The sequence below is a fragment of the Herpailurus yagouaroundi genome, unplaced genomic scaffold (genome assembly GCF_014898765.1).
Source record: "Herpailurus yagouaroundi ecotype Mexico unplaced genomic scaffold, PumYag 189, whole genome shotgun sequence".
Classification (NCBI taxonomy): Eukaryota; Metazoa; Chordata; class Mammalia; order Carnivora; family Felidae; genus Herpailurus; species Herpailurus yagouaroundi.
The window spans coordinates 13,198,442-13,212,622 of NW_024412420.1; the positions used below are offsets into that span (position 1 = coordinate 13,198,442).

The window sequence follows — 14,181 nt, forward strand, 5'->3', positions numbered from 1 at the left end:
AGCCACCCAGGCACCCCCCAAACTGTATTATTTAAAGTTTATTATTATTATTATTTTGGTACTAGAAAATATCTAAACAAAAGAAGGCAGGAATCGAGAAATAGAAGAGAACAAAGAACCCCATAAGACATGGGAAAAAAAATAGCAAAACGGCAGACATAAATTCTACCTTCTCAGTAATTACATTTAATTACGTTCGATGTAAATGGGGCAAACAGCCCAAAGGCGGAGATCGGCAGAATAGATTTAAAAACGTGATCGGACTGCGTGCTGTTTCCTTTAAATTCAGAGACACAAGAAAGTTTAAAGTAAAAAGATGCCACGCAGAGTTACCGACAGAGAGCTAGAGTAGCTATGCAAGTTTGCGACAAAATAGATATTAAGGAGGCAAACACTATTACTCAAGACAAGAAGGACATTTATAACGATAAAAGGGTTTATGAAGAAGATGAAATTATTGTAAATACATATGCTTCTCACAACAAAATTTGGAGCAAACACTAAGAATTTAAGGGAAAGCAAGCCATTCAAAATAATGGTTGCAGACGTCGGTACCCACCTTCAGTAACAGAACAACGAGGCAGATCAGTAAGGAAGTAAAAATATCGGACGCTGCAGGGTGCCTGGGTGGTTCAGTTGGTTAAGCAGCTGACTTCAGCTCAGGTCATGATCTCGCGGTCTGTGGGTTCGAGCCCCGCGTCAGGCTCTGTGCTGAGAGCCTGGAGCCTGTTTCGGATTCTGCGTCTCCCTCTCTCTGACCCTCCCCCATTCATGCTCTGTCTCTCTCTGTCTCAAAAATAAATAAACGTTAAAAAAAATTTTTTTTTTAATATATCGGACGCTGCAAACCAATTAGACCTAACAGATATATCTAAAGAAGATTCCACCCACCAACAGCAGGATACACACTTTTTCTCAAGGGCACATGGAACATTCTCCAGGATAGACCATATGCTAGGGTGTAAAACAAGCCTTGAGAAATTTAAGAGGATTGAAATCACGCGAAGTTTGCTCTCCAACCACAGTGGAGTTAAATTAGAAATTAATATAACAGAAGGACTGTTGGGAAGTTCACAAATAGGTGGAAATAAAAAAGTTCACTCCTAACTCAGTGGGTCGAAGGAGAAATCTGAGGCGAAATTAGAAATACCTTAAGATGAATGAAAGCAAAAACAGAACATGTGTAAGTTTATGGGATGCAACTCAAGCAGCACTTCGAGGGAAATTTGTAGGTGTAAATGTGTGTATTAGAAAAGAAGAAAGATTTCAAATCGATAACCTAAACTTTCACCTTAGGAAACTAGAAAGAGGGGTGCCTGGGTGGCTCAGTCCGTTGAACATCCAACTCTTGATTTTGGCTCAGGTCATGATCCCCGGGTCGTGGGATCGAGCCCCGAGTCAGGCTCTGCATCGAGTATGGAGCCTGCTTAGGATTCTCTCTCCCTCTCCCTCTGCCCCTCTCCCCCACTTTCTCTCTCTCTCTTTCAAAATAAAAAATAAAAAGAAACTAGAAAGAGAAAAGCAAACTGAACCTAAAGCAAGCCAAAGGAAGGACATAATAAAGATAAGAGTGGAAATAAATGAAATCGAAAATAGAAAAAACAATGGAGAAAATCAATAAGACTACAAGCGGGTTCCTGGAGAAGGTCAAAAAAAAAAAAATTTTGACAAATATTTAGCCAAACTGACTAAGGGAAAAAAAAAAAAAAAAGAGGGAAAGAGAGCAAAGTCTCTGTCAATTCAACTCTTGGTTTTATTAATGTTTACCATTTGAAATTAATTTTCTGTATTTGTCTAGTTTCGTTGCTCGTTAAGGAAATGCAAATTATGACCACAGTGAGATACCACCTCACACCCACTAGGATGGCTTAAATCAAGAAACTAGAGGGGCGCCTGCGTGGCTTAGTCGGTTCAGTGTCTGACTTGGGCTCAGATCATGAGCTCATGGTTCGTGAGTTTGAGCTCCCCACTGGGCTCTTTGCTGACAGCTCAGAGTCCACTCCAGAGCCTCTTTCCCCCTTGCTCTCTGCCCCTTCCCCGTTCGTGCTCTCTCTCTCTCTCAAAAACAAACAGAAAAAAAAAAAAATAGAAGAAAGCAGAAAACAACAAGTGTTGGTGAGGATGTGGAGAAACAGGCACCCAGCTCGATTGTTAGTATGTAAACTAACACAGCCGCTGCGGGAAATAGCTTGGCGGGTTCCTCAAAAAATTCAACACAGAAACACATGACGCATCAATGCCATTGCCCCGAGAGAAGTGAAAACATACGTCCGCCCAGAAACTTGTACGTGAATGTCTATAGCAGCATTATTCATAGTAGCCAAAAGGGGGAAACAACCCAAATGTCCATAGATGAATGAACAGATAAACCGTCGTACGTATATACAACACTGTACTATTCGGCTGTAAAAAGGAACAAAGTCCGGATACGTGTGACAACTTGGGGAAGCCTTGAAAAGTTATTCTGAGAGAAGCCAGACACAAAAGGTCACAAATTATACGATGTCTTTTGTATGATATATGTGGAGAGCAAACAACCCCCTAGGGACAGATTAGCGGTTACTAGGGAATGGGGTGGGGTGGGGATGGGGCAAGGTTGCTTAGGTATGGGTTGTTTTATGGGGTGAGGAAGAAGTTTTGGAACCAGAGAGAGATAGTGGTTGCCCAACATTGTGAGTACACTGAATACTACTGAATTGTACATTTTAAAAAAAGGTTAATTAGGGGCGCCTGGGTAGCTCAGTCGGTTAAAGCGTCCGACTCTTGATTTTAGCTCAGGTCACGATCTCACAGTTCGTGAGATCGAGCCCTGTATCTGGCTCTTCGCTAACAGTGCAAAGCCTGCTTGGGATTCTCTCTCTCTCTGCCCCTCCCCCTCCTCTCTCAAAATAAATAAACATTAAAAGTTTGTTAAATGGCACTCTTTAAAAAAAGTAAATTAAAATGTTAATTAATTGTATGTGGTGTGAATTTAGTCTCAGTAAATGTTTTAAAATTTAAATTAAGGACGCTTATTAATATGATAGCATTAGAAATTAACGTGAATACTAAACTCAGAATAATTTTGGAAGATTTTTTTTTTTAAGAAACGGAAGTCTTGGCGGGAATGTAAATCGGTGCAGCCACTATGGAAAACAGTATGAGGTTTCTCAAAAAATTAGAACTAGAAGTCCCACTTCTGGGTATTTGTCCCAAGGAAAGGAAAACATTAACTCAAAGAAATACACCCCCTGTTCATGGAAACAACTTAAGGGTTCATGGAGGAATGGATAAAGATGTGGTATTACACACACAATGGAAGGGGCGCCTGGATGGCTCAGTTGGTTAAGTACCTGACTTCGGCTCAGGTCATGATCTCGTGGATTGTGAGGTCGAGCCCCACGTCCGGCTCTGTGCTGACTGCTCAGAGCCCGCAGCCTGTTTCAGATTCTGTGTCTCCCTCTCTCTCTGCCCCTCCCCTGTTCATGCTCTGTCTCTCTGTCTCAAAAATAAATAAACGTTGAAAAAAAATTTATACACACAATGGAATATTATTCGGCCATAAAAAAGAATGAAACCTCAAATGGATGGATCTTGAGGGCATTAGACAAATACCATACAAGTGCACTTATATGTGAAATCTAAGCAACAAAAAAACCCAACCTGGGGCACCTGGGTGGCTCAGTTAGGTGTCCAACTTCAGCTCAGGTCATGATCTCACCATTCCCAAGTTCGAGCCCCACGTTGGGCTCTGTGCTGACAACTCAGAGACTGGAGCCTGTTTCAGATTCTCTCTCTCTCTCCCCCACTTGTGCTCTCTCTCTCTCTCTCAAAAATAAATAAACATTAAAAAACATTAAAAAAAAAACCCCAACCAAACAAAAAACAAGCTCATAGGTACATTTCATAGCTACAAAGGCGCTGATACTCAGTTTCCCTTCCCTCAGCCAGAGATTTGTTAGCTTGAGTCCAGGCTGGCTTCACCTGCACAGCCAGATGGCTCTGCACTTACCCCTGCCCCTCGCCCACCATCTTTTCTTGGCATGCAGCCAGAGGTAACTTCTGAAATAGGGTCAGGTCATGTCAATGTCTTACTTAAAAGCGTCTGATCGGTTTCCGTGGCTCTGAGATGAAATCCACCTTCGTTAGCACGTCCCACAGGATGCGGCTCCTAAGACGGGGTTTCTGCCCACCGCTCTGACCTCATGGCGTGCACCCTTTCCCCTCCTCACTCTACTTAGGGTTCCATCCATGTTCCAGACCCCACAGATTACTTCCTACCTCAGGGCCTTCTGCCTGGGGCACTTCACCACCAGCTGCCACATACCCAGGCATCACTTTTTAAATTATTATGTTTATATATTTATTTTTCAAGGGAGAGAGAGAGAGAGAGAAAGCTGGGGATGGGCTGAGAGCGAGCGCGCAAGAGAAATCTCAAGCCGGCTCCATGCGGTCCGCGCAGAGCCCAGTGTAGGGCTTGAACTCACAAACTGTGAGATCATGACCCGAACCGAAACCAAGAGTCGGACGCTCAACTGACTGAGCCGCCCAGGCACCCCACCAGTCGTCATTCTTAAGGTCGCCACTCGAATGTGACCTCAGAGCTGGTCACCCTGTCTGAGTGGTCCCCCTCACTGTCACAACCTGTTTGCCTATGGCACTACTCACCATCTGTCACGATTCTGCTCGGTATCTGCGTTCGTGTATTTTGGCGGGCTCCCCTCCTAAATGCTGCACCCCAGTCCCAGTGAGGAAGGGACGAACAGCACCGGCAAGCAGACATGCAGGAGGCATTTGAAGCATGGATGAGGCGCCCGGCATAATTCCTGGCGTGCAGTTGATGGTCCCGTTTGTTACTTGATCTTGACCCGTGAGTGAGTGGGGTGATTCTCGGAGATGAGGGGGGCTTTTGGCTACTTTCCCAGCTTTCTGGACATAGGATGCAGGAGGGAAGGCAAGACCTGCTGACGCTTTAAGAAGGACATAAGGGATGAGGTCTGGCCATCGGAGGGTCTGAAGGGCCGCTCAGCCGGGGGGTGACCCATGGAGTCCAGACAGTGAGCCGGCCTCAACTTCTGTCTCCAAAGACGTTATTGGCCTTTAGGAGAAGACTGGGGTCCAGCGAGGCCTGGGAGAGTGTTGTTCCAGAACACTGTCATCAGCTCAGGGGATAGAAAGCCCGACGAGCGTCAGGGAGGTATAGGACACACAGTAATACCCCAGGCCTCAAACAAGAGAGTGCCTAGAAGGACAGCCTCAAGGACCCCTTAGCACATGCTGGAACCATGGCACAGCCTTCAGAATTCCAGGAAAACCTGGAAAACCCTATCAGGACATCTGGCCCACTCACTGGCGGGACAGGCGGGACTCTGATGTGGTTAACCTGGAAGGTTCAGGCAACTTGCTGGCTACAGGGTCAGGGCCCAGGACCCCCATCCAGCCAGAATCGAGGGTAAATCTCCTCTCAGGGGTCTTGACGACACCAGTCTCAGACGACACCATGGGGTTAAGTGGGGTCAGCAGGCCTTTGAGAAGGAGAAAGCAGAAATGCACCGTGATTGGGACTGAGACTAGATCTTCAGACAAGTTGTTTTTCGAACTGTGGGTCTTGACCCATTAGCGAGTCATGAAGTCGATTCCGTGGTTTGTGACCAAAACGTTTAGGATTTAACAGGAAATAGCAGAGTGCGTTGTATACAGTAAGTGCTGTTTCATTGAATGCGTGTGTACACATCTACATCATAAAGATGCAAAATGTATTTCTTGCTGTTGGTTTTGTTTTGTTTTGTTTAAGTTTGAAAGCTGCCATTTAAAGGACGGTTGACATGCTGAAGGATCATCCCACCCAAAGGGCAGGAGGCCAGGCCCTAACACAGGGAGGTAATCAGACCCTACTTGGTTTGCGGGGGGGAAAGCACTGGGTTTGGGGGCAGGCAGAGCTGGATTCAAAATCTGACTCTGCATCTTACTAGTGGTATGACTCCAGGCAAGTCACCTCCCGTCTCTGGCTCTGTGGTCCTAGGTGTAAGAGATGCCCGTGGCTACCTCACCGAGGGCGGTGACGCGAGTCAGCGGTGATCCTCTCCCGTGTCCATGATGTGGGTTCTCATGGGCCTGTGGGACGGCGGCAGCCCCAAGGGTCCCTGTTCCTGCCCCCTCCTCTTTCAATGCTGCAGGGCAGTTACCTGCCAGATTCCCCATCTCTGCCCCATCCATCCCAACACCTTCCAGGGCGAAGGTGAGAAATAATGAGACAGCAGCCTATAGAAAGGAGATCCAGGAGAGGAAAAAGAAACAAGTTTTATTTAAGCCCCAAACACTCGGCTCTAAAAACCGGAAAGGAAAGAGAGCAGGGAAGTGAGGAGAAGAAAAAGGACATTAAAAAAGAGAGACAGAGAAAACACAGCAATCCTTTTCCATTTAGAAATTGTCAAGTTACACTGACAGAGGTCACAGAATATCCACAGAAGCCATCACTGCTACACCAACACGGGCCCTACGGGGTGGACGGGGCGGGGGTGCGGAGCCGGGGCTCAGCCTGGGGTGGGGGTGGGGCCTCACCTGGACCCCCTCTCAGAGCCGCGGGCCGGAGGCTCCTGGGGAAACAGCATATTGTGGAAGGGGCGGGAAAGGAACCCCCCCCATGCGAGTAACACAGCACAGTGGGTGGGGCGGGGGGACCAGGTACAGGGACCCCCCCAGACGTCTTAGTTTTCTCTTGGTCAAGCACACACTGATGGACAGAGCAGCGAGGCGCATGCAGCTGGGGGGCATTGACGTGCTGCGGGCTTGCAGAGGGCCAGGGGCTGGGGGCTTGGGAGGGGAGCCAAAGCGAGCGGTGCAGGGCCGATGGAACACACACGCAGGCATTCCCAGGCGCCTGAGTCTCCACACCTGTGCACACGCACACGCCCGCACACAGTCACATGCACCTTCACGTACACCCCTGTCCACGCGTATGTGGCCCGCACACATACGAGTCTCTCGCAGCCACATGTGTCTGCACACACACACTACACGCCTTCTCATGCGCGAAGCTCCCTGGACTGACATGCAGGGGGGGCACGTGCCGACGCCCCAGCAGGGTACATGCACTTGGTGCGCATGCCTCCCCGCACACCCGCGTAGAAGGTCACGCCTGTGCACACACATGCTTCCCTCCACACATGGGTAAGTGGACCCGTGCCAGTGCGCGCACGCGCGCGCGCGCACACACACACACACACACACACACAGACACACACACACAGGCTGCGCACAACTCCACACAAACGCCTCTCAGCCCGGAAATGTGCAGGAACCAAAGGGAAAGAAAGATGCAAATCCCACTGGGCTCTCCGTGAGTGGGTGGGGTGGGGCCCACGGCTCCCTCCATCTGCCCCTCGTGGATGGACACCTCCTCCTCCCCCCACAAAGGGACGTTCAACTCAGGACAAAGACGGTGGGGCACACGTTCAGGTCACAGGGCCGAGGGTGGGAGGTGGGGGCGAGCGAAAAGTAGCAAGCAAAGAGTCATGGAGTGGAGGGAGGAGGGGGCACCACTCCCCCCTCCCCTCCCAGTCAGGGGGTCTCTGTACAGCCAAATCAAAGCAAACCATTTCACTGGACCACAGAAGCCAGGCCGATGTGCCCATCCTCCAGCCCCCCTCCCCCGCCGAAACAGCGGCCAGGGAGAGAGCGCCGTGGTTTTTTTTTTTTTCTTTTTTTTTTAAATATTTATATATATTTATAGTACGTATATTATATATATATAATATGTAAATATATTTTTAAAACAATATAAAATGTTAAGACACTTCACTTAAATGTAAAGAGTTGCCTGCAATTAAAAGTAATTGCATCATTTATGAGGTCCTTTTTTTTTTTTTTCTATTTTCCAAGGGTTTTTTTTTTTTTCAGGAGGGATTTTTTTTTCCTCTTGTTATTTTTCAAAAAGGCTTGCTTGCCTTTGTACAAAAATGATCCAAAGCTAGAAAACAAGGATGAACCAACAAAAAAAAAAACCAAAACCAAAAACAAAACAAAAAGAAATGAAGAAACACAACCCTGGTTTCCCCTCCCTCCCCAGCCCTCAACAGCTCCCCTGGCTCTCCCCAGGCACTGACCTTCCAGCCAGCCCCCAGGGACTAGGGGGTTCTGCCCCTTCAATGGCTCCTTCTTTCTGTGCTTACTTGGGGAGGCTAACTCCAAAGTCTCCCCTGTGCTTACCCCACTTTGTGCTCCAAATAAGAATCCTACTCCCTGGGGACCCTCCTTGCACCACCCCCCACTCGTGTAACCCCCTTGCTGGCCCCTCACTGTGCCCTTGGGTGGCCTGGGGCTGAGAACCAAAATTGGTCTTTCTCTCCTCCTCTCCGGACCTGGCCTTAAGCTACACAGGCATCCACAGGTCGGTTTAGGGGCGCTGGCTGGCTGGTCAGGCCTCAGGGACCCTCAAGGAACTCACCAAGGGTCACCAGCTCCCCGCTGAAAAAATCACATCTCATCCCTTCCCTGAAAACCCTCATTATCTCAAAGAAGATGGCTGAAGGTCATGTCACTTGACCTTTGGGTCAGAGCTGTCCTCACCGCCCCCCCCATCAGACCCTCTCTATTCCCCCCACTTCCCTTACAACCAGCCCCTTCCCACCCTCCAGGTCCCCAAATCTAGTTTTCTAGGCCCTTCATTCTTGCCCACCCTACCCCCATTAAATAAGTTAATGTCATTTAAAGTGCTAAATTAGGAAACTGAAAGTACCAAATACCCCTCCTCGGGGCTGCCCTCTTCCAAGGCAGTGACCCCCAGGGTCAGGCTGTCTGCTCAACCCGCCACCCACAACCAACCGTCCAGCAGGGCCCCCTCCTCGCTCGGCACGGGCCAGGCGGCTCCTCACCACAAACAAGAAGGGAGTCCCAGGAAGCCGACTCGTCTCCACAGACACGGACACGCAGATTCAAAGGCCTCATACTGGCCCCTCCACCCCTGCCCCACCCATCATGACTCCAGACCCACAGGGCACGAGCAGAGGGAGCGGAGCGGAGTGGAGTTCAGTCCTGTTGAGGCCGGCAGGTGGGGCACCTCCAGGGCTAGAGTCTCCCTGCATTCTGGCTGCCGGCCTGATAGTGGGGGTTGGTCCAACGTCCAGGTATTCCTCCAGGGAGGTTTCCGAGGAAGGGGAGAGGGGTGTCCCGCCGCTCCAAGTCTCCGTGGCTCAGAGTTTTGTTGGAGTGCTCTCAGGAAGGGAGCGTAGGGTGCAGGAACGTGGGGATGGACTTGGGAGGAAGCGTGGGTAAAGAGAAAATGGAGCAAGGATGACAGGAGGCAGGCCAGAAACAGGAAATCAAGGGAAGGTGGTGTGTTTTGGTTTTTAGTTTTACTGTTTTACTTAAAAAAAAAAAAAAAAGATAATTAAAAGTGAGTCGTTTAAAAAACCAAAAACACCAACAAGGGGATGGGTGCAGAGAGCGGAGGAGGGCCACACCCGCGGCAAACCCTTCAGAGGGTCCAGAGAATGGGGTGGGGGTAGGGTGGAGATGAGAGGAAGGTGAGCAGGGAGAGAAGTGACAGGGGTGAGGAGGGGGGACAGGCTGAGGTGGAGGTGGGAGGGGGCTTCTAGAAGGAGATGGAAGAATTCCTCGCCCCAAAGGAAGTCAATACAGGGATAGAGGTTCTGGAAGCCGCGGGCTTTTCTGAGACTGGGCTTGAGGTCTCATTCGACCCGCTCATCTCTTTAGATGGTTTAGTGGCCTGGAACAAAAACAGGGGTCAGGGGGTCAGAGAGAGGAATGGAGAGCCTTCATGCTGGTCCCCAGCTGAAGTTCTTAAAAATGAAAAACCTCCACAAATCCAAGAGAACATTAACTGCAAAAGGAAGAAGCCAGAGGGGCATCTGGAGAGAGTCATCCCCTGAGATGGGGAGGAAGGGGCCACAGTGGGGGACAGAACAGGGTAGGGGGGTGGGGACAGAGTTGGACCCAAAGGCCTAGGGACCAGGGTTACTTAGGGGAAAGAGAGAAGGAGGAGGAGAGAGACCAGAGAAACACAGGGGAGACCACACCAAGGACAGGTGGACAGGGAGGTGGGAGTGGGGAGGACAGGAGAGGGAGGAAGGTGTGAGAGGTTGGCCACCACAGGGGTGCGGGCAGAGAGACTAGAGGCCCAGGCTGGGAGTCGGTGGGGTGTTAGTCTCAACGGGCCAGCAGCCCCGCAGGGCCCCTTCTGGCTTCTGCAGGAGGCTGCTACTAAGCAGAAGGTCTTATGGGGACAACTAAGGGGCAAGTTTGTCCTCCCCGGGGGAGCACTTCTCTAAAGAACCCCCCCAACCCCTCCCACAGCAAGCTGGAAGAAAAGGCACTCACTGCCTCCAGCCTCTGACCCAAGGCAGGAAGCCCCACTGCATCCCCTACAAGTGCTCCTCCAGCCTTCAGCCTTGTGGGTTGTGGGTCATGGGAGGTCACTCCCCCGTGAAGTGTCTGCCCTCACTGGTCAGCTCTGATAATTAGAAAGAGCCGCGCCTCCTCCCGCCTCTGGCGGACTCCCTGTGTCCCTATTGGGTCTGGATCTTTGTATGGTTCCAGAGCCACCTGCATCACCTCCAGAGGATGATGTGTCACAGATGCAGATTTTGGGGCCCCTGCTCCAGAACATACCTCTGGCTCAGGCTCGGGAATCTGCATTTTAGGCCGGCACCCTAGGTGACCCTGCTGCACACGACCTTAAGAGCCACTGGGACGGGGCTCCGCAGACTGGGTTTCTCTCTGTGGTTGTAGTTGTCCACCCCTCCCCCACCCCCCCAAGCCACTAGTATGATAAACAAATAGCATTGATTTAAAAAAAAAAAAAAAAAAAAAGGAAGGAAGGAAGGAAGCGGAAGGAAACAGAGTGCTGTGGCACATCGTTAGAGACCTCCCACAGCCTCGATCTGGGCAAGGTCACTCCATTTCCCACCCACCTACACTACCACCCGCCGCTGGGTGGGCTTTAGCAGATGCCTCCCGGTAGGGAAGGCAGAGAGCGCCTCCAGCAGCCAGCAAGGGCAACGAGGAGATCTCAGGCAGCCTGACTGGCTGACCGTGAACCTGCCCTTGCTGTTGATGATCACCATTTCTTCTTCCACACGTGCAGTGATTCATCTGGGTTTTGCCCATCGCACAAGTCGTCTGCAGTCTGCATTTTCCCTTTATGAAAAATCAAGGCAAGGGTCTCCCGTCTGGGCCTCCTAACCCCTCCCCCTTTACTGTAGCTCTTCTGTTTGGACTCAAAGAGGTTCCAGGGCTGCAGCCACAAGATCTTTCCGTTCACTCAGTCCTTTGACCGAGGGCCGTGTGCCAGTCATGGCCCCTGCTCACGGGGTCCCGGTACCTGGGCCCGGACACAGGCTCATTACAAGGCAACCTAGAGCTGTCTCACTCCGGGTCATTAGCCTTGGGCTCCAGTCCCGCCCCTCCCCTCCCACCCTTTCCCATTCAAAGTTCTTTCTCCCAAAGCCAGGTGGGAGGGGAGCCCCCTGTGTCCCCTCACATCTCACCGTGTCCCCAAGCTGGCTGCTGATTCCCTCCGGGCTGTCCTCTTTGTTCTCAACCCATCTCTCTAGTTAAAAGCTTTTTCTCTTCCTTCCCTTTAGCGTTTGTCAAGAGCCCTGGTCCATTCTGAGCTTTGGTCTTTGGAATATCTGCCTTCCAGCTTGTACAGCCACCTGACTCCTCTATTCACTCCGGTGACATGTCCTCACCCAGGCGAGGGCCCCTTCCTCCCACAGCCAGCGCAAGGCCTGTAAATGGCCTGTGTGGACACCCCCGCTCCTTCTTCATGGAGACCAAGATCGCTTGTAGCTGCTCTTGGAGCACTTGTTTATAAAGCCTTATCAGCCATCCTTCCCTTCGAGGAGACTGGCCGTGGCGACATCTAAAGTCCCCGCTCCTGAGGCTGAGGGAGCATGCCCCCTGTGCCCAATGCTCCTGTCCCCGTGCAGCTCACTTCTCAGGTAACACAGCAGTTGTCTCTCAAGTTTTCTATCACTTCATTTCACCAACCAGTCTTCCCCTGTCACTTCCAATTGTGTCTGGAGAAACAGAGCTCTGTCACCTTTGCGGCAAGGCAGAAACCTTCAGCTTTCAGCTGGGAGGAGACCAGAGCCATTAGCTGGGCCCAGAGGGCTGAGCCCTGCAGCCCTCCTCCTCCCGTGGGTCAGAGTCTAGCACCCGCTCCACGCCCTGAGAGTGCTGGCCTGCAGCTCCGCGCTAGGTCACAGATCTCCGCACAGGCACAGACCATCTCATGTCGGCAGACCCTGCTGGCTGGTGCCTCCTCCAGGGTCACTTCCTCCCAGGCCCACACGCCCTCCCTCCTCACTGATGAAATCCTGCCTGAATCAGGCCTCCATCTATCAGGAAACGTGGGCCTTTCCCTCAGCCCAGGTGGGGTGGGTCCTGAGCAATCTACACATTTGGAACAATTCTGTTCTCCTGGCCAGTGACCGATTCGGAAACGGGCAATGAGAAGAGAGGGGAGGTCAGCTGGGGGCTCCTGGGGAAGGTTCTCCTCCTCCTAAACAGATCTGTGTGCCTAGAACCCCTGAGAGCGAAGGCAGCCAATGCAGGGGGCGGGGAGGCAGGACCACCTGGGGGGTTATAGCAGGTGTTCAACTGATCTCTCAGGCCCTAGCAGAAGAGGGGGTGTCCACGATTTCCCATCTGCACCAGGCCTTGGATCCGCACGCCCCTGGAAATCTGGCTACCATCCCACCCCTGCATCTTGAGCACAACATCCAAGAGCTTTTTCCTCAACTGTTTCCTCTGCTTTCTCGGTAGGATTAAGGCATTGTTGCAACCCCATCTTGGAACTCTCTTCCCCCTAGTTTTGGTGTCTCTAGTCCTGGCGCTTTTATTCTCCTTCCCCTTGTCGTTGTCAAAGGCAGCTTCGAGCCCCAAATGTTAGAACCACATGATAGGAGAAAGGCCGCTGCCTGGCCCTTGGCACTGACAAACGTCCAGGGCAGTGGAGGATTATGGGGACTCTCCTGAGCAGAGCACCGTGGGGGCTCTCACAGTTCTTTCCCACACCAGGTATTATGTGACCTCAGAACCCTGCTGCTGGGTTTCTGTCCCCATTGTACAGATGAGGGAGGAGCCTGCAGAAGGCTGAGGACTTTGACCAAGTTCACAGCCTGGGCCCAGAGGACACTGACCCAGTGTGGCTGGAGCAAATCGAGGGTGTGGGGTGGAGGGTGTCAGGAGAACCAGGAGGAAGGAACCCAGGCTGGTCACAAAGCACGCTGGGTAATGTTCTCACCCGGCAGGGAGCAGTGGGCATGGGCTTGGAGTTGGGGGAATGACCTAATCGATAATTTGCATTTTGTAAATATCCCTCCCCAGCCCACAGGTCTGGGAAAATAGGCTAGAGATGACAGAAGTCACAGGGAGACCTTAGAAGGGCATGCATTTAGGTAATGAGGCATAAGATGATTTTTTCCCCTGCTTCTTTAAGAAATTCCCACAAGAAACATATATCGCTTTATTAGGGAGAAGGTGCTTTTTTAAAGAAAGGCTCCTAGACAGTGCAAGTGAGAGGGATGGCTAGGCCTGTGGTCCTGGTGGGGAGAGAACCATGGACAGTAGGTGGTGAGGGAGGAAGGAGGAGCCACCGAGACTCCCCAGCGTGGTGGATGCCCCGGGGAGGGAGGGTGACATTTTCTAATGGGCAGGCTTGGGCTCAGAACAGAGACTCCGGCCAGGGACAGGGGGTGCCAGGGGGAGGTGTGTGTGGTATGAAGAGCTAAGAGGCCCAGGAGGAAGTGGGGCCCAGCGAAGTGAAGAGGCAGAGGAGAAACGCCCAGAAAGGAGTCAGGAGGGTCAGGGTGAGGGCTGACAAGGGAGGAGAGGATAGCAAGGAACGGAGGGTCTACACACAGCTCCCCCCTGTGTGTGTGTGTGTGTGTGTGTGTGTGTGTGTGTGCACGTGCACTCGTGTGTATGTGGCGGGGGGCAGGGTCTATACCGCACATCCTGCAGAGAGCGGAGTAGGGCATGGGAGAAAGAGAAAGTCTGGAGGCCACTGGAGACCTAGCCCAGCCCTGGGATGAGGCTGGAGGGAAGGTGCGGTGGGCTGGGAACTGAATGGAGGAGAGGGCGTAGAGGCCACAGAGGGGACAAGGGGGCAGGAGAGAGGAGCGGGGTGCCTGGAGCGGGGGAAGTCAGGGAGAGAGATGACAGAGCATAGTTGTA

At 51.5% G+C, this 14,181-nt stretch overlaps 1 protein-coding gene across 5 annotated transcripts in view; it reads right to left on the reverse strand.

Annotated features, from left to right (window-relative positions):
• Positions 1–9,322: 9,322 nt before the first annotated feature.
• Positions 9,323–14,181, reverse strand: part of SRCIN1 (SRC kinase signaling inhibitor 1) — a 64,596-nt gene continuing 59,737 nt past the window's right edge. For all 5 annotated transcript variants that reach the window (XM_040497334.1, XM_040497333.1, XM_040497336.1 and 2 more), the window contains one exon: positions 9,323–9,706. In XM_040497334.1, coding sequence (XP_040353268.1) covers positions 9,572–9,706 — 135 coding nt within the window. In that variant the 3' untranslated portion in view covers positions 9,323–9,571. The remainder of the gene's footprint in view (positions 9,707–14,181) is intronic.